General features: G+C 40.0%; 1 protein-coding gene across 1 annotated transcript; it reads right to left on the reverse strand.

Moving 5' to 3' along the window:
- Positions 1-315: 315 nt before the first annotated feature.
- On the reverse strand, positions 316-22,605 carry LOC142150540 (extracellular calcium-sensing receptor-like). Its single transcript, XM_075205737.1, has 5 exons — positions 22,351-22,605; positions 11,675-12,499; positions 11,045-11,173; positions 2,062-2,185; positions 316-1,220 (listed from the first exon to the last, which is right to left on the reverse strand). The coding sequence occupies exons 1-5, from the start codon at positions 22,603-22,605 to the stop codon at positions 316-318; spliced, it is 2,238 nt and encodes a 745-aa protein (XP_075061838.1).
- Between the last annotated feature and the right edge of the window lie 1,368 nt (positions 22,606-23,973).

Below are 23,973 nucleotides of genomic sequence, written 5' to 3' on the forward strand. Positions count from 1 at the left end.
CAAAATGTTTGTAAGTGTGATATGCAGTAATAAATGCATTTTTATACATACGTGTTAAAGTCAATGTAAAGCTATCTCTGGGGATAGCACGTGGTGTGAACATAATTTATCAACACTGTATCATATGATAATATGATATTTTGTGAGAAAATAGTTACAAGATGTTTGAAAATCAGGTCAAAGATCAATAGATATATTTTACAATTCAATTCTAATCATATTTTTATTATATTAAAGGTTAACTGGAAAGAGCAAATTATAAATATGATTCTTGCAGATGCTTCTACCTATACCATATTGCTCTTAGACCAATGTCTAAAATGTATCTCTTCTCATGAGATATTCCCTGGAGTTCATGTCAGGTCTGAACACTATGATGAAACATTTGGGAAGAAACATACAGATCACCAGAGCCCAACTGGATGTCAAAATGGCAAAGATTTCCATTGCAACAGTATATTTCCCCTGAGCACTGAGGGAGGCTGGGATAAAAGACACCCAGACACTGAGAAAGGCCAACATGCTGAAAGTAATAAACTGGGCCTCATTGAAGCTATCAGGAAGTCTACGAGCCAGGAAGGCAACAATGAAACTGATGGTGGCCAGAAAAAAGAGATAACCTAGCATGGTCCAAAAGGCAATGGTGGATCCCTCATTGCATTCAACAATGATGAATCCTGGTTTGGTTTGAGTGTTGTATTGTGGGAAAGGAGGGGCGAGTGACAGCCAAGTAACACATAAGATGAATTGTAAAATAGTACAAGTAAAAATGATCATGAAGGACACTTGAGGTGTGGTCCATCTCCTCAAGCTGCTGTCCGGTTTAGTGGCCATGAAAGCAAACATCACCATGATTGTTTTTGCTAAAATACATGATATGCAAAAAGCAAACACCAGTCCAAAAGCAGCTTGGCGCAGGAGACAGTTCTCAGATTGGGGGTAACCAATAAAGGCTAAAGAGCAGAGGAAACATAAAGACAGGGACACCAACAGAAGGCAGCTTAATGAATAATTATTAGCTTTCACTATAGGTGTGTCTTTCCGGTTTATGAATAGTCTTAAAATTAACAAAGGAATGAAGGAGGACAGTACGCTTGATGTTGCCAAAGCTGCTCCTAATGGATCTTCATAGTACAGGTATTCTGTAGTCTTCTGTAGACATTTGGTTTTCTGGAAATTTGGCCACTGATCCCATGGACACTTCAGACAATAAACAGAATCTAAGAGATCAAATATTTAAATTATTACATTTTGCTTTTTATACTTTGCAAGTGAATAAAGTAAATAATATTATTACAGTAACATACTTTGGACATGGAAACATCTATATCCATTTATGCTGAAACTTTGCCTTCATCTACACATGTTTCTCTTATTAAAAGTGTTACATATATTAAGTAAAAATGTTCAACAGTATACATTGTCTTCCGTGTTTTCTTTGTATATCTTGTCTAAACTTTTACTTCCTGTTATTTTCTCCAATATCAATTTGGAGAAATAATTTTGAATCATTAAGGCTATGACTTTCTGTTTTGACTTCACCTTGCACCTTATAGGATTTGTGTTGCTTCACCTCACTGATCTTCTTTCAGCTGGATTTTTCTCTAATCTAGTCATTGTAAGTTCGAGAGAAAAATCAATAATCAATCCAATATCTAAATGTTTTCTTTTTATGTAGAAGTTCAGCAACACACAGAATATTATTATCATGTGGAGGATATTATATACTCAACCGAGGACAAGTAAAAATTGTCAAAGTGTCCAAATGGACAATGTCACATTAAATTGGACAATGGTGGAAAAACCATTGGCTTTAATTAAACATCAACATTTGAACATAGACAAAAAAACACCTCAAACATGTATTGTGAATTTAATTTTAAAACCATAAATGTTTGAATGGTTCCAGGCTATTCTAGTCTTTATAATGCATGGCTGTCTACATATTGGATTTAGGATCATCCACTTTAAAGTTCATTATTAAGAACAAAATATTTCTTAAAATCTCAAAGACATCATAACTTCTTCTTATGTCTCTATTTTCTAATAATCCTCACTTACCTGTCTGGTTAGATATTTCACCTTGTAGACAAGGGACACATTCAAAACAACAAGCAGGTTGTCCTTTTATAACAGCCTTCCTGAAACCTGGGAGACAGCTCTCACTGCAGACTGAGCGGGGAACCTGCTAATGGGACACAATGTTTACTTTTCGTTTTTGGAAAGAAATATCACAAATTGCTTTATCTCCTTATTGAGCCATTATTGTATCTTCAAGCCAAGGGGAGAGATAGACTGCATGAAGTCATGTGTATTTCATTACCAATAACATAATTCGCTTTGGTGCCTTTCTTTATTAGATCGACTCATATATTACTCAACAGGTACACACAGATCAATATAAGGCAGTCCACAAATATCTGCAGATAAAGGCATACATTAACATTTTTTGGATCATTGTCAGACATGCTAGTGATCTAATAGTCCCAAATGTGGAAATATTTGGCTGTTTAGCATCAAACATGATTTTTGCTATTTTCTCTCCATTTTCATAGTTTATTGCCCTAATCCCCTACTACTTATTTTCAAATATCACAGTATTTTACAAATATTTTTTTTTCACTATCTTGCCATGGCATTATCCTTAGCTATACCATCTTTATCCCCTGCATCAAACACCCTTTTTAGCCATATTAACCCTTCACCACCCCATTACCACTCTGTCACGAGCTGCGGCGGTACGCAGCATCCTGGCGTGATCTAGCAGCCAGGCGCGTGCTCTAGTTTATATGCTCTGTTATTATTCTTTGGGATTATCCTTGTGACATAGATGTAGGAGGCTGTAGGGACATCCTCTAACTCTAGGGGGAGTTCTCATATGATTTAAACTGGTTAATTTATATTTTTATACATGCTTCCTGGTTATGTTATTACCTATGCTAGTTCTAGCTAGTAATTAATTAGCTGCCTCCTGAGGCTGATTGTCAGCCCTGTCTTCCTCTGTCCTGATTGGCTCTTAGTAATATGTAAGGCAGTGAGTTCTGAGCCTCACTGCCGGTTATAGCGCTCTGTTGCCTGCTCCTGTTCCGGTCTTTGGTGTTGAAACCTGTGATTGATTACCCGTGTATGACCTTTGCCCGTTACTGGATTTTGAACCTGTGCTTCTGACCCTGATCTATTGCCTGTACCCAGATTCTGTACCTCTGCTAGTGACCCTGACCTATCGCCTGTCCCTGGATCCTGAGCCTGTGCCTGTGACCTTGACCCTGCTGCCTGTACCTGACATTCTCTCTGGTGCTCTGTCCAGTCCGCTGATCTCTGGCCTGCCGCTACTCCGTGTGCTACCTCCTGTACCTGTGCACAGCCGTGTTAGCATAAACTCATACTACTCTGAGCATAAGACCTGGGGACATCCGAGTACCTGTGAGCATAACCAGTCTCTACGGGAAAGGCGGCTGCTAAAGGTGAAGACCTCTTCTACCTGTTCTATGAGTTTATGCCGCACTGGTGGCCATAACACACTCATTAACTTCTTTCATATCATCCTACCATAACTGTAAAATCCTCACCTCTTCACCACAAATGAAAACCTTTTAAATCTTACAATCATCTTTTACCACTCTCTTTTCTGTTTCCAGGTGATATATCACTAAATCCATGCCCCCCCAACACACCTTCCATACCTGTCTCACTATATAAAAATCCAACAAACAACTAACATATCAGTTCTTTGCCATCACTTTCACAATTATTTTAATACGTCCTATAGAATGCATGCCCTGTAACCTCCACTCATGGCCTCTTCCGCTAAAATAACCTCAACATTAATGTCAATAATCGAAGCATGGCTCACACATAACTCCTCACCTGTAGTCCTCTCACATTGTTCTCTTCACTTCACCCACATCTCAAGGCCTGAAAGGAGATATTATGTGTTGTTGGCTCCTCTTTCCCCCCATGTTGCACCATGTTGCACATACCCAGTTCTACCAAGAGTTTCATCCCTTATGTTCCCATCTTATACATTTTATTTGAGTGTTGTTATGATCTATTGTCCCTCCCCTGGACCACACCAGTAATTTCTTGAATATTTCTCTGAACTCCTCATTTCTTATACTCAGAGATATTATGTGACCCCCGTGTTCTGGTTTTGGATCTCAATTTTTTCTATTTTTTTACTAAAATCACATATTTTTGCTTTTTTTTATCCCCCTACATTGTTATTAACCTCAATAACACTAATTTCAAGTCATTTGCAGTCAATTTCGACCACCTCACAGATCACAATATTATTTACATACACTTTCAAACAAAGACTGCAGCAGTTCTTGCCAGTGATAAGAAGAAGGCCATTGTCATGCCTGGGCATAAGACCAAAAAATCCACCTCTTAAGTGTGAACTAATTTTTAACCAAATCCTGACAACAGTTGTCTAACCATTTGTAGCATTGTAAAGTTACAGTCAGTAGAGGTAGGGACCTTAACCATCTAGGAACCTCATCCATGTTATGTTATGTTTTACATTTGAAGCGAGTTCATGGAAAGCTTTTGTGAAAATCAGAAACTTATGCTACAAAATAACATCATCATCATCATCACCATTTATTTATATAGCACCACTAATTCTGCAGCGCTGTACAGAGAACTCACTCAAATCAGTCCCTGCCCCATTGGAGCTTACAGTCTAAAATCCCTAACATACACAGACACAGAGACAGACAAACTAGGGTCAATTTGTTAGCAGCCAATTAGCCTACCAGTATGTTTTTGTAATGTGGGAGGAAACGGAATCACCCGGAGTAAACCCACGCAAACATGGGGAGAACATACAAACTCCACACAAATAAGGCCATGGTCGGGAATTGAACCCAGTGCTGTGAGGCAGAAGTGCTAACCACTGAGCTACCATGCTGCCACATACAACAACAAGCAGTCCAGCATCAGCTACCTCCCTTCTCTCAGCTAGATCCCAGCACCTGCAATCTACACCCCCAACACCGTCATCATCAATATTCTCACAAGTGATCAGAGTTAGTCCTGTATCCAAGTTTCTAAGGCGAGATTACTCTTCCCTTATCCAGGACTCCTCAGAAGAAGCCTTGAACGTTAGGTACACTGCTGCTGCTCCTGCTGCTGGGGGTGGATCTTCAACCCAGAAGTAGTCCAAGAAGAAGACTACTAGTAGTTTGCAACAATTGACTGTTAAACAATCCTATGCAAGAGGAAGCAAGTATGACAGCATTCACCGAGTCACACAATGGATCACAGACGCCATGGTGACTATGCTAGTATTGGATCTGCATCAAATATCCACTATTAATGCAGCTGGTTTTAGACAGTTACTTGAGGTCTTCTGTCCCCGTTACCAAATTCCATCACGACACCATTTTACTAGAAAAGCTATTCCTCACCTCTACCAGATGGTTCGTAAAAATTTAATTATTGGGCTACAAAATGCAATTCTAACGACTGTACACATAACCACAGATATGTGGACAAGCAGAAATGGGCAAACTAAAGATTATATGACTGTGACAGCCCACTGTGTTTTTGATTCGCCTTCACCAGCAAGGACAGCAGCAGCATGTACTTATAGAATGTCACATTATTCAGGGCAGGCTACTCTGTGTATTATCTGCTTCACTAAGAGGCGTATTATTATTAATATTATTATTATTATTATTATTATTATTATTGTTATTATTATTATTACACTGGCAGGCAGTGTAACAGTGATGTGTTTATACAACACGCTGCTAGAATGCAGCGTGTTGTATCTGGCGTGTTTGAAAGCAAACTCTCCTGAGTTTGCTTACTCGCAGCTTCATACATTTGAGACTTGTATAGCTGCAGTGGCAAACAGTGGTGAGTTTGATCTCTGGCGATTTTGGAAATCGCGATTTTGACAGAAGCACAACTCAACGCGATTTTGCATGAAATCTCTGCTTCATACATCTGCGAGTTTCAACTCCCCGAGAAAATCGCTGATTTTGCAAAATCTCACCTTGATACATTTACCCCCAAGCCTGTTAGACCTGTTATTTCTATTTCAGCAATGACAATTAGCAATGGAGCAATGGATCTCTCCTGAATGTCACTGGAGACTTTGAAGAACACTGCTACCCCTCCTCTTTCTTTTCTACCTATGACGCTGCCGAACTGCAGCAGAGACAGCAAAGAACTGTGCTACCCCTTCTGTGTCCCTCTGTGAATTGGTGCTGGATCGCCGTGGAGAACTGTATTTATAGAATCCAAAGCTCGCGAGATCCGAGATCTGACGATGTAACAATGACATTTTGCCTCATTTTCAATTCCGAGGGCGCGCGAAAGTACCGAGCCGGCTCGGCTCGGTACTCGGATCTGCTAAGTTTGGGTGGGTACGGTTCTCAGGGAATCGATCCTGAGCATCTCTAATGCTCATCCCAATCATTGATTTGGGTGATTTTACCATTCACATTGATTTCCACATTCTCTTCATGCCTCCTCTTTCTGCCTCTCCCAGTAGACTGACTTTTTTAGTCATCCTGATGACTATTGCTTTGATCTGGTTTCTCCAGATTTAGTTCAGTTTCTGTATTCTTTTACACTCTTTTCCTTCTACTACCACTTGTAAGATGTTGTCCACACTCTGCTGTCGAACGATACCAAGTCTCATATCTGAGTAAATTTCAGCTTTAATTTTCAACAGCTTGCTAACTTCCTGTAACAATTTCTCTCTGAAATGTCTACATTTATTCTCTTCTGGTCTTTAAAAATGTTCTTGACTGAAATTACTTTGATGAAAGTCTCATACTTCAAACGACTTCCTTAAATAAAGCAATACCTATCACCTCTATTCAAATGCACTTCTGAATAAACATATTTCTAATCTCCGATCTCCCCTCAGTCTTTGAATGTTAAATGCATCTTTAATACATTTTAATATTTTCTCAACATTTCCCAAATCATTCCCATCTACTACAATCAAGATCAAAGATCTTCAATCCTACATCATCATCATCATCATCACCATTTATTTATATAGCGCCACTGATTCTGCAGCGCTGTACAGAGAACTCATTCACATCAGTCCCTGCCCCATTGGAGCTTACAGTCTAAATTCCCTAACATACACGCACACACAGACAGACAGACAGAGAGACTAGGGTCAATTTTTATAGCAGCCAATTAACCTACCAGTATGTTTTTGGAGTGTGGGAGGAAACCGGAGCACCCGGGGGAAACTCACGCAAACACGGGGAGAACATACAAACTCCACACAGATAAGGCCATGGTCGGGAATTGAACTCATGACCCCAGCGATGTGAGGCAGAAGTGCTAACCACTGAGCCACCGTGCTGCACAAGAATGGCAAGATCCTACATATATTGGAATCCACTTCCCACATTAACAACCTGCTCAATTTCTTTACTACAATCTTCAGCACATTCTTTTCATTTGATCCTATGAATGAAGATTAAAGGCCTGATTCATTAAGGAACTTAAATTAAGAAGTTTCTTATTTCAGTCTCCTGGACAAAACCCTGTTACAATGCAAGGGGTAAAAATTAGTTTTCTGTTTTGCACATAAGTTAAATACTGACTGTTTTTTCACGTAGCACACAAATATCAACTTTAGATTTCAGTGTACAAATAAGCTATCAAGTATTTGTGTGCTACATGAAAAAACTTTATAGCTTATTTGTACACTGAAATTTAAAGTTGATATTTGTGTGCTACATGAAAAAACAGTCAGTATTTAACTTATGTGCAAAACAGAAAATTAATTTTTACCCCTTGCATTGTAACATGGTTTTGTCCAGGAGACTTAAATAAGAAACTTCTTATTTTAAGTTCCTTAATGAATCAGGCCCTAAGTATCTACTGGCTCTTTCTACTACATTGCCACCTGTCCACTTGACCCTATGCCTTCACAATTGGGTCAATCACTGACTCCTGTGCTCATCCTAGCCTTTTCAAAATCTGCAATCTCTCTCTCTTTCCCCCCACCTCACTGGTGCCATTATTCAAGTATGCGACTATTACTCCTATTCTGGGGGGAAAAAAAAAAAACTAACCCAAAATCTTTTAGATTAAAGTAAATCAATGGGTGTAATTGATGCACTCCCACTAACAAACAAGACAATATTTATAAAAGTGTAAATAAATATCATTAAAAGTGTGAATACAATCCAAATATACGTCAATTTCTTTCATGCAGATTCATATGAGGAACTATAAGTCCAATGGTCTTATAGAAAACTGTAATCCTTCTTGATAAATGGTCCTGTTAATGGTCCTGTGTGTATCCAAATATAACCCTTCAATTATTCTTAGATTAGCCTTAAGATTTAGTTCTCTAAAAATTAGATGGTTGCAGTATATATTGGGATCATGTGCATACTCCAATATTTGTCTCTCTCTTAGAACACCATATCATCTCTTAACTCCCATGCAACTTCAAGATTCTTGAGAGGCTTTCCTACTCTTAAGCTACATGATTTGTTTCCTCATACAACCTACTGGACCCCTTAAATCAAGCTTCAGTCACCAACTGTCCACAGAGACTGCACTGACTAAGGTGGTTAATGAGTTGATCATTGCTAAATCTTAATGACATTATGTGCTTCTCATTGTCCTGGACCTCTCTGTTGCATTTGAAAAAGTTGACCACTCGATTCTTATAGAAACACCACATTCCCTAGATTTTCAGGGCACTGCCCTAACCTGGTTCTCATCATACTTATCAAATCACTCATTAGTGTTTGTTTCTCTAGCTTCACCTATTCTCAATGTTCTATCACTTTAGTACCAGAAGGATCATTCCTAGACTCTTGTTCATCGTTAACTATACCACCACTCTTAGAACACCAATATCCTCTTTGGATTATTATTATTATTTTTATAAATTTTTATTTATAGGGCGCCAAAAGGTGTCTGTGGCACCGTACAGGGACAAAAACGAATTACAATACAAGGTGAGACAGCACAGTACAGTAAACATAAAGCACAGTAACTCAGTAAGCTCAATGCACAGCTAGTGAGGGCGGGGGGAGTATCCGCAAATGACGGATCTGTCTCCATCTGTGTTGCCCTGTGTTACTGAATATCTTTCTGAAAATTCATCTTAGAATAGTGTTTAAAACATATAAGAAACATCTCCAAAATATGCACATTTCTTACACAAAACACTGAAAAAAATGTAATTCATACACTTATTATGGCTTCTGAAGAGTTGATCGCAAATTGTGTGTAAATGTTTCTTTAAAAATTTGTAACCCAAAATAGGATATTTCTATATCTCAAGAAGTGACTGGTTCTGCACTGACTACATGTGCCTCTGTTTTTGTTTTATGCTAAGTCATTATCAGCATGTGCAGGCGCGGGCTGGCAGATTTCAGCCCGGGGGGGGCGCACAGGCGGCCGCATCACATGACACGCGATGCGGCCGCATCGCGTGTCATGAGATACGGCCGCCGGTAAAAATCAGGTGATATTGCATCCGGGGGGGGGGGGGGTGGCCCTAACAGCGGTGAGACTGAGTGGCCCCTGCCCCCCGGCCCAGCCCGCCCCTGAGAACGTGTTTGCACCTGCCCTCTAGCAGTTGCAAAATAGATGCCTTCTAACAAGAATATGTATGAATATTCCTACATGAGCCATGTTGAATGAACACACCATTACTGTACTCAACCTGCATTTACATGCCCTTCCCTCCCCCGTTCTGCCTCTCCGGTTCTAAGGAGGCACAAGTGTTAGATGTGAGCAGTCTGCATAAGTGCATATGTGTCCATTCTATGTGTGGGCATCCGTAGTGTAAAAAGCGCATTTTATACTATGCAAACTCATGTAAGTTCAACTTTGCATCAGGCCCATGATTTACATCATTGAATACTGCAATTCCCTTCTTTATGGTTTCCCTTAACCAGATTTTCACTTCTACAATCAATTCTGAATTTAGTGGCTATACTTATATTTCTTGCAAAATGTCCCTACATTTGGTTGCTGGCATTTCACTGAATTTAATATAGATTATTTCTACTAGCATACAAGCCCAAAAACAAAACTGCACCGACACACATCTCTTCCCTTCTTCTTTTAAATTATCTCTAAACTGGACTTCACCGTTCAGCCCAAAATCTGCATCTCCCATCCACTCTCATTAGTTGCTCCAGTTTACTGACTCTTCCTGTGCTGCATCCAGTCCATTGAGTTCCCTCTTTCGTACAACTTTACTCTAGCCTCAAAACCTTCAAGCATTCTTTGAAAACTCACCTCTGAGAACTCACCTCTTAAGCTTATTGATCTCCCTTTCCCATTGCAATCTGGCTGAACCAATATATAAAAGTAGCCTTTAACCTCATTTATAAAGCTCCTAATTTCCTGCTGATTGTAGGCTTGTGAGCAGGACCCTCTTACTTCTTTAACAGTCTTGTTTTATTTCTTTGCTTTTCCCAATTGTAATGCACTATGTAAATCATTGTTAATAAATAATGCTAACTCCATCTCCAGACTGTTTATGAGAGAAGTTCTCATAGGAAGATAAGAGATAATGGAATTGTGGGAAAGAGACACAAAAATGGCTCTCTAGCATGTGATAAGTCCTGCAACCAACCAAATAAAATGATATCACATATTTATACACCAATATTTATTTGCTATTTCAAATCACATTAACTTAGTCTTCCTTGGAATTATGTTCCAGAGATGAAAGAAATTAATTAGAAGGTTGCATCACATGCTGGCATCATATTGTACATTCATTATATACATGAGATAGAGCTTAGTCCTATCTACTGTACATTTATGACATATAGCAGAACAAAATGTCTTACTTTACATTACAAAATCTTTACAAAAATCACTTATATATCAGTTTTCATTATACAATAGCTTATTTTTAAAACCCTCTTCTCCTCAATATTACACTTAATAATAATGAATACTGACAATCCTTACAAGGTCCCACCTCTTTATCTCCCATAGCCCACAATAATTGGCTTGAATTGATGTTGAGGAATTGACCAGAAGATGCTGCGGTATCATAACTCCCGACCTTGACCTGTACCATAGTCCCTTCTTGGGTCAGTTGCCAGTTGACAATGTCATAGACTGCAGGGATGTCTCCATTTTCATCAAAATAAATGTCAATTCCACTGCTCAGCGTAACTCCCACATTCTTTATGTAATGCAGGAGCTGTAAAGTAGATATTGAATTAGTTTGTTTTAATGATCTTGAGCACACGCAGAGAGATTTTTGCGCATGACTGGCAGATTCGTGCCTTGATGAATCAGCCCTGTAATGTGCAAAAATGATTGTAGGGGCATTCAAGTCTTATCTCTACTCCCTGAGATATCCTACAGTTCCAGTTAATTACTAAACTTATCCACAGAGAGTAACAAATAGGAAGGTAGGGTGCTCGTAAGTTGTTGTTTTACCTATTTTTCTTTTTTTTCCTTTTTGCAAACTTTTATCTCAGCTCTGATGCTAACAAAAGCTGTTTTTGAAAATTGATAAAAAAAACACTGTCCTTTTCTCTTTGTCCCTTTTACCTCACCAGAAGTTTCTTTTTGGTCTCCTTAACTGACTCCACCCCCTTACTTGGAGCTTACCAAGGATACAATCTTAAGCAGCTTTAGAGGTGAATAGCGGACACAATTACATTTGAGCACACTTTAAACCAAAACATAACTTTACCTGCCAGGGCTTAAAATGCAAAATGTCTTTACAGCTCATATAAGAAAATGTTCCTTCTCTTGATTTGCAGTTTTTCAGGTCTTCTAATGCTTTGGCCACAACATGGACTGCAGCATAATAGCCATGAGTAAAGCTTAAGCTGTTGGTGTAGAGGAAGCTGTTCTTGATGCTGTCTATACTCTCTGCTCCTGTGCACTCTTTCACTGTGGGATCCAAAAGGCCAGATATATTTTTCTGATACATAAACTTACAATTGAAAAGTTTCTCCCAATACAAGTTCACCCAGGACTCAAGCAAAGAAGGTTGGACCTTATTGACATAGTCACTAAATCCTGGAATCCCTCTATTGTTGATAAATAAACCAATGGACCCGGATAAAATCTGAGAAAAGCTTTTAGCAGAAAACAAAGTAGACATTGACCAACCATCATTGGAGATAAATATCTTCCCTTTGATTTTCTGTTTCAACATCTCACTCATAATAGGAACTAAATCAACATCAGTAGAGAAGATAATAATAACCTTAACAGTCGACTTTTTAATAACCTGAACTATGTGGGGAGCGTTGTGGTCTGGTTGAGATAAACAAATATATTCAGTGAAGGCCACACATGCTCCAGCCTTTATTATCTCTTGTCTGATTGGCTGAATTCCCTGTAGGCCATAATCATTTTCCACAGTCAACAGACCAACCCAGGTCCAACCAAAGTGCAGAATAAGCTGAGCCAGTCCTATAGACTGTTCCTTATCACTGGGAACAGTTCTGACAAAGGAGGGAAACATGAGTTTATTACTAAGTATAGAGATACTTGATGATGCACTGATCTGGAAAAAGAAAGAAAATTACACATAATTACATTAACCACATGATTTTGCATTCTTCATGATTGAAAACATTGAAACATGTGAAATTGTTATGGTCTTACACAGAGCGTGTGCATGAATCTGAGTCAACTCACAGAACCATATTCTCCAGACAACTAGTAAAAACTTGCACGTACAGCTCAAAATGAACTTGTTCCATTAGTACAGCGGTTCCCAAACTGTGCAGCGCGACTCCCTTGGGTGCCTTCGTGATTCCACAGGGGTGCAGCTGCCAGGGCCAGCGGTGAGCGGGGTAAGCAAGGCAGGGGTGGGCACCAAGCACTCCCCTCCTCCTGTCACACCCTGTTTGTCCGTCGGCAGGGGGAAAAAAACAAAAAACCTAACATTTTCCGTGCCAGGTGTCCTCTTCCCCTTTCCCTAGGGCCGCCAAGAGGGGGGAAGAGCAGGTACAAATGATCTGGGCCCAGACCTGCCTGGTAGAGAAGGGTATGTGTAACTAAAGGTGCTGGAGAGACGACATGTGTGACTAAAGTCCTGGGCAGAGAGGGGGCATATGTGACTAAAGGTGCTTTGCAGTGAGGGGCATGTGTGACTAAAAGTGCTGGGTAGAGAGGGGGCATGTGTGACTGAAGATGCTGGGCAGAGAGGGGGCATGTGTGTCTAAAGGTTCTGGCCAGAGAGGGAGTATGTGTGACTAAAGGTGCTGGGCAGAGAGGGGGCATTTGTGACTAAAGGTGCTTTTCAGAGAGTGGCATGTGTGACTAAAGATGCTGGAGAGGGGGCATGTGTGACTAAAGGTGCTGGGCAGAGAGGGGGTATGTGAAACTAAAGGTGCTGGGCAGAGAGGGATCATGTGTGACTATAGCTGCTGGGCAGAGAGGGGGCATGTGTGACTAAAGGTTCTGGGCAGAGGTGGGGCATGTGTGACTAAAGGTGCTGGGCAGAGAGAGGGGCATGTGTGACTAAAGGTGCTGGGCAGAGATGGGCATGTGTGACTAAAGGTGCTGGGCAGAGATGGGGCATGTGTGACTAAAGGTGCTGGGCAGAGATGGGGCATGTGTGACTAAAAGTGCTGGGCAGAGATGGGCATGTGAGACTAAAGGTGCTGGGCAGAGAGGGGGCATGTGTGACTAAAGGTGCTGGGCAGAGAGGGGGTATGTGAAACTAAAGGTGCTGGGCAGAGAGGGATCATGTGTGACTATAGCTGCTGGGCAGAGAGTGGACATGTGTGACTAAAGGTGCTGGGCAGAGATGGGGCATGTGTGACTAAAGGTGCTGGGCAGAGAGGGGGCATGTGTGACTAAAGGTGCTGGGCAGAGAGGGGGCATGTGTGACTAAAGGTGCTGGGCAGAGATGGGGCACGTGTGACTAAAGGTGCTGGGCAGAGAGGAGGCATGTGTGACTAAAGGTGCTGGGCAGAGAGGGGGCATGTTTGACTAAAGGTGCTGGGCAGAGATGGGGCATGTGTGACTAAAGGTGCTGGGCAGAGATGGGGCATGTGTGACTAAAGGTGCTGGGCAGAGATGGGCATGTGTGACTAAAGGTGCTGGGCAGAGAGGGGGCATGTGTGACTAAAGGTGCTAGGCAGAGAGGGGGTATGTGAAGCTAAAGGTGTTGGGCAGAGAGTGGCATGTGTGACTAAAGGTGCTGGGCAGAGATGGGCATGTGTGACTTAAGGTGCTGGGCAGAGAGGGGGCATGTGTGACTAAAGGTGCTGGGCAGAGATGGGGCATGTGTGACTAAAGATGCTGGGCAGAGAGGGGACATGTGTGACTAAAGGTGCTGGGCAGAGATGGGGCATGTGTGACTAAAGGTGCTGGGCAGAGAGGGGGCATGTGTGACTAAAGGTACTGGGCAGAGATGGGGCATGTGTGACTAAAGATGCTGGGCAGAGAGGGGACATGTGTGACTAAAGGTGCTGGGCAGAGATGGGGCATGTGTGACTAAAGATGCTGGGCAGAGAGGGGGCATGTGTGACTAAAGGTGCTGGGCAGAGAGGGGGTATATGAAACTAAAGGTGTTGGGCAGAGAGTGGCATGTGTGACTAAAGGTGCTGGGCAGAGATGGGCATGTGTGACTAAAGGTGCTGGGCAGAGAGGGGGCATGCGTGACTAAAGGTGCTGGGCAGAGATGGGGCATGTGTGACTAAAGATGCTGGGCAGAGAGGGGACATGTGTGACTAAAGGTGCTGGACAGAGATGGGGCATGTGTGACTAAAGGTGCTGGGCAGAGAGGGGACATGTGTGACTAAAGGTGCTGGGCAGAGAGGGGGTATGTGAAACTGAAGGTGTTGGACACAGAGGGGACATGTGTGACTAAAGGTGCTGGGCAGAGATGGGGCATGTGTGACTGAAGGTGCTGGACAGAGATGGGGCATGTGTGACTGAAGGTGCTGGGCAGAGATGGGGCATGTGTGACTGAAGGTGCTGGACAGAGATGGGGCATGTGTGACTAAAGGTGCTGGGTAGAGAGGGATCATGTGTGACTATAGCTGCTGGGCAGAGAGGGGGATGTGTGACTAAAGGTGCTGGGCAAAGAGAAAGCATGTGTTGCTAAAGGTACTGGAGAGGGGGCATGTGTAACTATAGCTGCTGGGCAGAGAGGGGTCATGCATGATTAAAGCATGTGCGCAGTGCATTTTTCTGTAGGAGGGTGGGCTAGTGCTTTTTGCCAGCTAGATACGCCCCCAATGTTGCACAGCCAAGCCCCTAATTGCATGACCACTCCTACCTTTGCACCACCGCTCCGCATTTTTTTTTACCATACTCGACTATAAGAGGGGCCCAGTGAAGTTGCTGTACCGGGGCCCTGAATACCTTTTGGCTGCCCTGCCTGACCCCAATCCCCTCCCCCCTGCTCCATTCTCACTGAATATCGGGTGTGATGTTATCACGCCAACATTTTCAGTGAGGAGCAAGGCAATGAGGAGCCTGAAGATAGATGACCACAAAAACCAAAATGAAGACCATGACCACAAAGACCAAGAAAACAGAAGAAAGAATAATGAAGGGCAAGTAAACGGTAAGACAAAGGGCACAGAGTGAAAAAGATAAGGGACACAGGGTGAGATAGACAAGGTGTATAGGGTGAAAAAGACGAATGGCACATTGTGATATTGTGAAGGGGCACATTGTGAAGGAGCACATTGTGATATTGTGAAGAAACACATTGTGATATTATGAACGGGCATATTGTGAAGGGGCACATTGTGAAGGGGTACATGTGATATTTTGGAGGGGAACATTGTGAAGTGTCACATTGTGAAGGGGGCAACATTGTGATAATGTGAAGGTGCACATTGTGAAGAGGCACATGTGATATTGTGAAGGGGCACAGCATGATATGGTGAAGGGGTGCAGTGTGATATGGTGAAGGAGCGCAGTGGTATGATGATGGGGCACAGTGTAATGTTGAAGGGGCCTAAATACTTCTTACGTTATTGTGACCCAACTACTTAAAAAATGATACTAATCATTTTGGCTTAGGGGTCCCTTGGAAAAATTATGGAGACCCTAAGGGTGCCTCGAACTGAGAAATTTTGGGAACCACTGCATTAGTACATGCTTGTATTATTTCGCTCTACAAATTATGCTTTTTATGGTGTATTAATTATGTAACATTTTACTCAATACGCATTATAATTATTGTAAGTAGAAAAGGTGATGAAAATATAGGCATGTTGCATTTTTCTAAACATATACAAATGCATACCAGACAGTTTTTACTGAAAAATGTTTACCTTTGAAATCTGAAATTATTTTCTAATCGGGCTGTAAGAGCTGCTTCTGCTACTGCTGAGATTATCAGATGTGAGTTTTCTAGCCATAGCTATTATAAAAATAATGTTTAGGCTTGACTTTTAGAGCTTAGCTGAAAAAAGACCAAACTAAAGGCTTTCATTGATGAACTACCAGGCCTTAGCTGGGAGATGTCTGCCTCACCTGAAAAATATCCAGTAATCAACCATAGTCTGTGTTAATCATATATTCAACTCACTATGTGAATGTACTTTTCTGCTCGGGTCAAGTACAAACAAATCGATTTGTAGGCACTGATGTATCAATGTGTTCTAATGGAGATACCTAACATTATCTTTAATTTTACAGGATAACTGAGAAACAGATAGCATTTTAGTAAATAGCTAAATGTGTGTACTTTATTCCAACAGACCTTATGACCCAGCTGTCAGCTGGAGCACAAAGGAGGTGCGGCAAGGATAATTTCATGGAGAAGGATCAGGACATGAAGGAGTTGCCTTTGTAAGCATGTAAGTATCTATAGTTAACAATTTTAGTCCTTTTAGGTTAATGGGGAGCTGCGTTACAGTTAAGACATCAGAAGTTGCTGATTTTACAGCTGGAAAGTACAGGTGTGTACAAAGTACACACAGTCAAGTAATATTTTATTTCAAAATGGTCTAAGGTTGATCTCCTTTTCTCTAATATTTTAAACAGATAAAGAAGACACCCTTTATGGGTTCCAGCATGACCCATAAAGGCAACACTTCTAACCATGATATAAAACCAACATCCATTTATTTGTATTTGTTTTGGGGGTTTTTTGTTTTTTTATTAAAGGATTTTGTATGTACAGTTTGTTTTTAATTAGTGTTTTATTTGATTAATGAAAAGGTGTATAGGAATAAATATAAATATTTATAATTTCTCAATACCCATTCTCCTATAACTCTCTGCTGCTTTGGACACTGTTAAACATCCTCTTCTGCTACACACCTTTCACTCCATTTTCCATCGTGAAACAGTTCTCTCCTGGTTCACTTCCTACCTCTCAAACCGCTCCTGTAGTAATCCATCTCTGGCACATTCTCCCTTCCACTCTCACTCTCTATTGAAGTCTCACAAAGCTCATATTTTTCTAAATGTTGCATTTTAGTATTGCACATCTTTTGTCTTGGGCTACTAATTCTCATTTGCCCTCCAATACCACCTCTACCCTGAGAACACCCAAATGTCCATTGCTTTCCCTTACCTATTTCTTTCAGTACAATCTGTTGTAAACCACTGTCTTTCTGCATTCGCCCCATAGATGTAACAACGATAGCTAAAGCTCATTATGTTCTATACAGAGCTCATTATTGAACCTCATGCCAGAGTCACCAACTGGCCTCCAATCTCACTCACTGTCAATAACACCACTATACCCTCTGTGTTGCATAAAATTTAATTCCTCAATAAGTTTGTGATGATAGGAGAACCAGATTCCTGAGGCAAATTATGGGTCAATAAATGTATCAATTTAAACCTTAGCAAAACCATATCATAAAATAATGGTTTAAAATATGTGTCTGTAATTTAGAACATAAGTAAATTACTGTCTGCTTTTTCTGGTAGTGACAACAAAATGTAACATTTTGTTTCTAGACTTACATTTCCAACTCAGCTAGGACGAGAACTACCACACTTATAAATCTAGTGCCTGTTATCAGGTGCCTGCAATTACAGGTTCCAGTTATGAAGTGCCTGTCATTGCGAATAGCGGAGCACATTTTCCACCGATCCACCCCCCGTTTGCTAAGATACAATGAATGAATGACAGGCAGCCATTTCACACACAGGTGTAGAGAAGATGCGCTAGTGACGTGAGCTTGCCCACACGTCCTCAGCGAACCAATCACAGAGCAGAGTACTGGACAGTGTTATACTAGAGCCAAATTGAGAGCAGTCACCTTTGCTCAGCGAGAGCTGCGGGTCCTTGCTAAAGGGATGGATAGTATGCCCGCAGGCATGTATATCTCAAATGAAATTAAGTTGCGGGCATGCCAGCCGGTGCGCCGCTACATTTGGAGGCGTTTTCACCACTAGCGCTCCATTGTACAGCTGCATAGGCAATGTAGCAATCTATGGCAGCGCCAGCCTCAGCTTCTGGAAGATCTAAGGCATAAGATTTCTAAATGTGAGTTCTCTATTAATCGGCTAGTGTAATCCACATACTTGCTTTATGTTTTCCAATATTTTAAAATTTAGCAAAGGACATGCCCTACCCCAAATATAAATCTGTCTTCAGATTAGAAATGTAACTCCCCCTCCAATGCAACATGCTTTTGGGCCTGTGTGTTTTTACTTTTATTTCAAGTTAATATTTAATTTACATTCATTACTGAGGGAGGACAAATCTCCAGACCGATAAGACATATTTGGGATTCAAACTCATGACCCCAGTTCTGGGAGGCAGAAACGCTAACCACTAAGACAACGGGGTTACGTCAACTTCCAGATATTTCTAATCTACATTTGGCAGATGAGGTATATTGAAAATATATTTGCAGGCGATTTTTGGGGACAACACTCACAGTTGCCCTAATCTGATTTAAGTATATTACAAGTCCTTACCCAAATACCTACTGTAATATGTTTCCATAATCTGTCACTATTTAGATTATAGAATTTTTTAACTGAAAACTACAATATTAATGTAGTACTTATTTTTACATTTTAAAAAGTCATCTAAGCCAAATCCAAGATTTGTTACAGGCTATCTGAAAGTGTTGAGTGTCTTTATTTTTTTGGGGATTTTCTTTAAACCTACTCAATGATCTCTGTTTGTAAAGGCATGTTTCACTATGTCAGATCACATTATTATATGAATACATGTAGGTAACTGTGAAACAGGGAGAACATTTATTAAGAAAGTAATGTGTTATACTTATTCCACCAGGTCATCAGATGCATCAGGAAGAAGAGGCCAGGGAGGAGCCTGAGGAGGAGGAGCATGAGGCAGCTATTGTGGAGCCGGAGGAGGCAGCGCCGGAGAGGGTGGAGGAGGAGGATGCATCGGAGAGGAAGGAGAAGAGGCCCATTTTGCGGGTTTGGTGGAATGTAAGGTTTTTCCCAAACAAATAGATATATTTGTTGTTGTAGGTAGGCCCATTGTAGTAATCATAAAGCACTGTTTTCCAACCTGCCATTTGGCCAATAGCTAGTTATCCATTTCACAGTTTACAACCATGGTTGCCATAATAATATTTTTTTGTGAATCAAGTAATCTCCCCCCCCCCCGGCCACCACACAAATGTGTATATATAAATAGTATTCTCTTGCTAGTACTGTGTTTAGCATACCATTAACACTTTCCGACAATGTAAAGTTATGTAACACTTCATGCCTCTGCTGGTCCCGTCAAATGGGGTAAACAAAGTACACCCTTTTAAAGTAATATATGTTTGAACAATTACCTAAGCATGCTATTTCTTCGTTTTTAAAAAAAAAGCTCAAGAAGACACCTAGGCTGGGGTAGAAAATCCACCTTTAAATGAAAAAATAATTAATGATTTATTACAATATATAAAAAAAGCCTATTTGAAATTAATAAATAATACATATGTATAAACAATATTATTTGTAAAAAAAATGTTGATAATGTTTTCCTTTTATCTTTTAATGTTAAAATATTTGTTAAAAAAAATTGGTGTGTGTGTGTCCTTTGTAATTTAATTACAGGAAATGTGTTGAAGTTATTTTAATCAATAATGGATGGACATTTAGAACATACATTAATATTTAATCTACATTGGTCCCTTCGCACTACATCATAATTTCTTTCATCATTTATTTATTTATAATGGCACCAGTAATTCAGCGGCGCTGTACAGAGAACACAGCCCATGGACCAAAAGAGCTTACAGTCTAAGAATCCCCAAACACCCATACACGTCAATTTGATATCAGCCAATGCAACTACTAATATGCATTTTGATTGATTAAGTCAAATGGAGTTCATGGAGGGAAAAAAAGCAAACAAGGGGAGAACAAGGCAAGATTATTTAAGAAAAGTTAGGCAATTAAAGGAGTAACTTAGTCAAAGCTTATTTGTTTGGATTGAAAAAGTTGGTATATAATTATAATTGGGGTAAAGCATGTCCTAGATCAACTTTCAATGTATCTATGTGGTATCTGAAAAAAACAGCCATAAGTTTACTTAGGTGCTAAAGAAACAACTATTTTTCACCACTTTAACAAGGTTCAAAGCTCCTCTATTTTTGACTTTACTTTGCTTAATGGCCCAAGAAATCCACACAGATAAGGCCATGGTTGAGAAACAAACTCATGACGCCAGTTCTGTAAGGCAGAAGTGCTAGCCACTAACCCACTGTGCTGCTCAAATGTTGTCTGCATTGATTTGTAGGGCAGCCAAGTACATAGCATACAAGTGGTAGATGATTAAAAAATAAAAGGTTTGCAGACAATACTTGCATTAACCTTAAATGTGCATATCCCCTCCAAATCAACCCCTTCCCCCCCAAAAGTCTTAGGACATTCATAGTAATAGATGGCAGCATGCAGATAACGTGAATGAATGTGTCCTGTGGGCCAGATTTTTTTTTGCAACAAAAACATTATAAATTAAAAATGGACTTTTGCCGTATAAAGTTGCAATTGAGGGGGGAGGTAAATGTAAAGTATGAGGAGAGATTTCTAATTGGGCTAGAACATGTTGTAGATCAACTTTGAATGTCAGAGTAAAAATCAAGTGTTTGTGTGTTACATGAAAAAAAAACATTACTTTCCTTATGTGATATATAATAGCCTACCACTACCCCTAGCTATTTAAAAACATCTGCTGGTTTGGACAAAGTTCCTCTTGTGTTCCTTTCCTTAATGATTCAGGCTCACAATCTGCACAAAGATGGTAAGGCCATGTTTGGTATTCAAACTCATGATGCCAATGCTGTGAGACAGAAGTACAAACCACTAAGGTAACCGTGCAGATCTTAACTGATATATATATTTTTTCGCAATAATAAGGACGAGTGCCAGTGTTGTGTTGTTTTTTTGTTTGAAGCACTATTATCCAGCTCAGACATCGGTTGCACGCATGCTGTATTGTTGTGCTTCTCGTTCTAGTCTATAGAATGTATATATTTTTCCAACTAAACATTGCCTCAGTGGTTAGCCAATTCACCTTCCAACAATCATCATGAGTCATGAGATTGATTTCTGACTCATGCCCTTTATCTGTGTGTAGGTTGTATGCACTCTCCTATAGATCGATTATGGAAGAATACACTATGTATTTTGTAACATTAACTATATATATTTTTATAATACACGAATGTTTATTTTAAAATACATGTTTATTTATGCTAGCGAATTTTGATAAGATGAATTTGCATCCACATTTTCAGTTCAAACCAAACACATCACATGATCTTTCATGTCGGTAAATGAGAAGGTGTGTTGATTTAGCTTATTAACACTTCAAAAGTAATTTGTCCCAGGTTATATAAGCATGCAAGTGTTAAAACAAATAATTAGGTAATAACAGATCTGCACAATACACTTCAATTGTGTAATAAGCATACAAGTGTTAAAACGAATAATTAGGTAATAACAGTTCTGCACAATACACTCCAATTGTGTTTTTAAATTTGTAAACAAACCCTTCACACCTCCCACATTTGACGTTACAAAACACAGTCTTATCTTCAAATAAGAAGCGGATCATCTTAAGATGAACTAACTGCTTAAGATCTGTTGCATCTTATTTTCCAGTGCGTAAAAGACTTAAGATGGGTGTGTCTCATAACTTCTGTTCCATGTTGAATTGCGACTTTGTTATCTCCCCATTTTTTCTTAAAATACGCTTTGCCACTTGCGCACAAGATAAGATGACTGATGAATCAGGCCCTCAGGCCCTGGGTGTGAATGAAATGCCTATTATGCACATATATGTTGCACTAAGCTGTACCAATAGTTTTCTTCTGATATTATACATTCTTAACCATGACAATCTGTTATCCTTATTCCTAAAGCTAATATAAATACAAGGCAATGTACATTCTTAATTATGTTAGAAGTATGTTACTACAGGGCATATAATTAAAATCTTCTTACCTGAGGGTATCTGAAGACCCCCAAAATATTTGCCAAGATAATTGAGTTTGTGGAAAAGGTAGATCCTATAACAGCACTGAAGGTTGGTTGTCCACGACACCTGTAGTTGGGGATGGCCGTGCTGGATTCAGTTAACAAATGTAAAGCTCCTTGTACTTCATAGTGAGGCACATTACATGTTTTATACACCTGCAACCCTAACGTAAGATTGCCAAGAATATTGGGATTCATGTTAATCTCTTCTACAGCAAACATTGTGGCTAGAAGATCTTGGTAGGAATCCAACCAGAATCTTCAGGAAGGATGGAAATAAATACAAGACAGTGTAAGTAAAAATAATTAAGTAGACAGAAAAAGTAACAACATATCAAATGTGTAACCAAGTAGAAACAATATAAATAAATCCCTGTCTTAATGGAATATTGTTCTGACCCTCATTTAAAAAAAGTGCTTGGTACTGAGAAGAACATTCAGCATTTTCACTGGAAGACGGGCTGTATGGGGTCATGAGTTCAATTCCCGACCATGGCCTTATCTGTGTGGAGTTTGTATGTTCTCCCTGTGTTTGCCTGGGTTTCCTCCGGGTGCTCCGGTTTCCTCCCACACTCCAAAAACATACTGGTTGGTTAATTGACTGCTATCAAAATTGACCCTAGTCTCTCCCTCTCTGTCTGTCTGTGAGTGTGTGTCTATATTAGGGAATTTAGACTGTAAACTCCAATGGGGCAGGGACTGATGTGAATGAGTTCACTGTACAGCGCTGTGGAATTAGTGGCGCTATATAAATAAATGATGATGATGATGATGATACAAAGGCAAATATTGTGAAAAGTTTAGCACATTTCCTCTCTTTCCTAGGTATTTGCCTTCTTCCAATCTTTGTACAACTGTCTCATTGGGAAGTTTCCAAAAGAGGAGTCAGTGTGGAGTTTGAGAATGCACAAATTGTAATTAAACTAACATGCAGCATGTGAGCCTCTCCCTCCACTCAACCATGCATTATAAATCTGCTACATCTGGTAGAGGTGGAGCAAAGCTGGAGATGCGTGTTAGTACATAGACCACTCACTCTAGATGGCAACCTATTGCCATTTGGGCCAATTTCCATCCTCTTTGGGACCAGTTCTGAATCATGTGATTATGTGTCCTCATTATTAAACTTTTTTTTAAAAAACTGACTAGTCTCACCATTGCAACATCGTGTCATTCATGTGGTTTTCCATCGTAATGTCAGTAATAAGTAGACATGAGCAACAAAACATAATAATAATGTATTACACTGTTCAGAAAGAGGACACATCTACATTTATGTTAATGACGTTTTATAGGGTTAGGAAAAAAATTTGCACAATTGGGATACAACAGATTTCATAATTTATTTATTATTTTAATATATAAATGTTTTAACCTCAAGAGGAAATCTCAACTGCAGTAAAACTTTTAAGAACCAATCTAATAGGCCATATAATGTTTAGAGGATTGTGTATGAATCACAATCTTACAAGAGTAGATGAGAGATGAGCATATCAGACATGACATGTGATTTCTGCAGTAAGATTCAACTGAATGAAGGCACAACTCACATGTGTAGATGAGCCCTAAGAAGAGAGTTTTTATCACATC

Source organism: Mixophyes fleayi, chromosome 4, assembly GCF_038048845.1.
Source record: "Mixophyes fleayi isolate aMixFle1 chromosome 4, aMixFle1.hap1, whole genome shotgun sequence".
Lineage (NCBI taxonomy): Eukaryota > Metazoa > Chordata > Amphibia > Anura > Limnodynastidae > Mixophyes > Mixophyes fleayi.

What these genes read in the sequence shown, in the direction of transcription:
- LOC142150540 (XM_075205737.1), bottom strand. Translation starts at nt 22,605, where the DNA reads ATGTTTGCTGTAGAAGAGATTAACATGAATCCCAATATTCTTGGCAAT. An exon ending in TGCATTTTAAGCCCTGGCAG is followed by an intron (nt 11,174 to 11,674) that starts GTAAAGTTATGT and finishes TCTACTTTACAG; the next exon opens with CTCCTGCATTACATAAAGAA. An exon ending in TGACCCAAGAAGGGACTATG is followed by an intron (nt 2,186 to 11,044) that starts GTACAGGTCAAG and finishes TCCCATTAGCAG; the next exon opens with GTTCCCCGCTCAGTCTGCAG.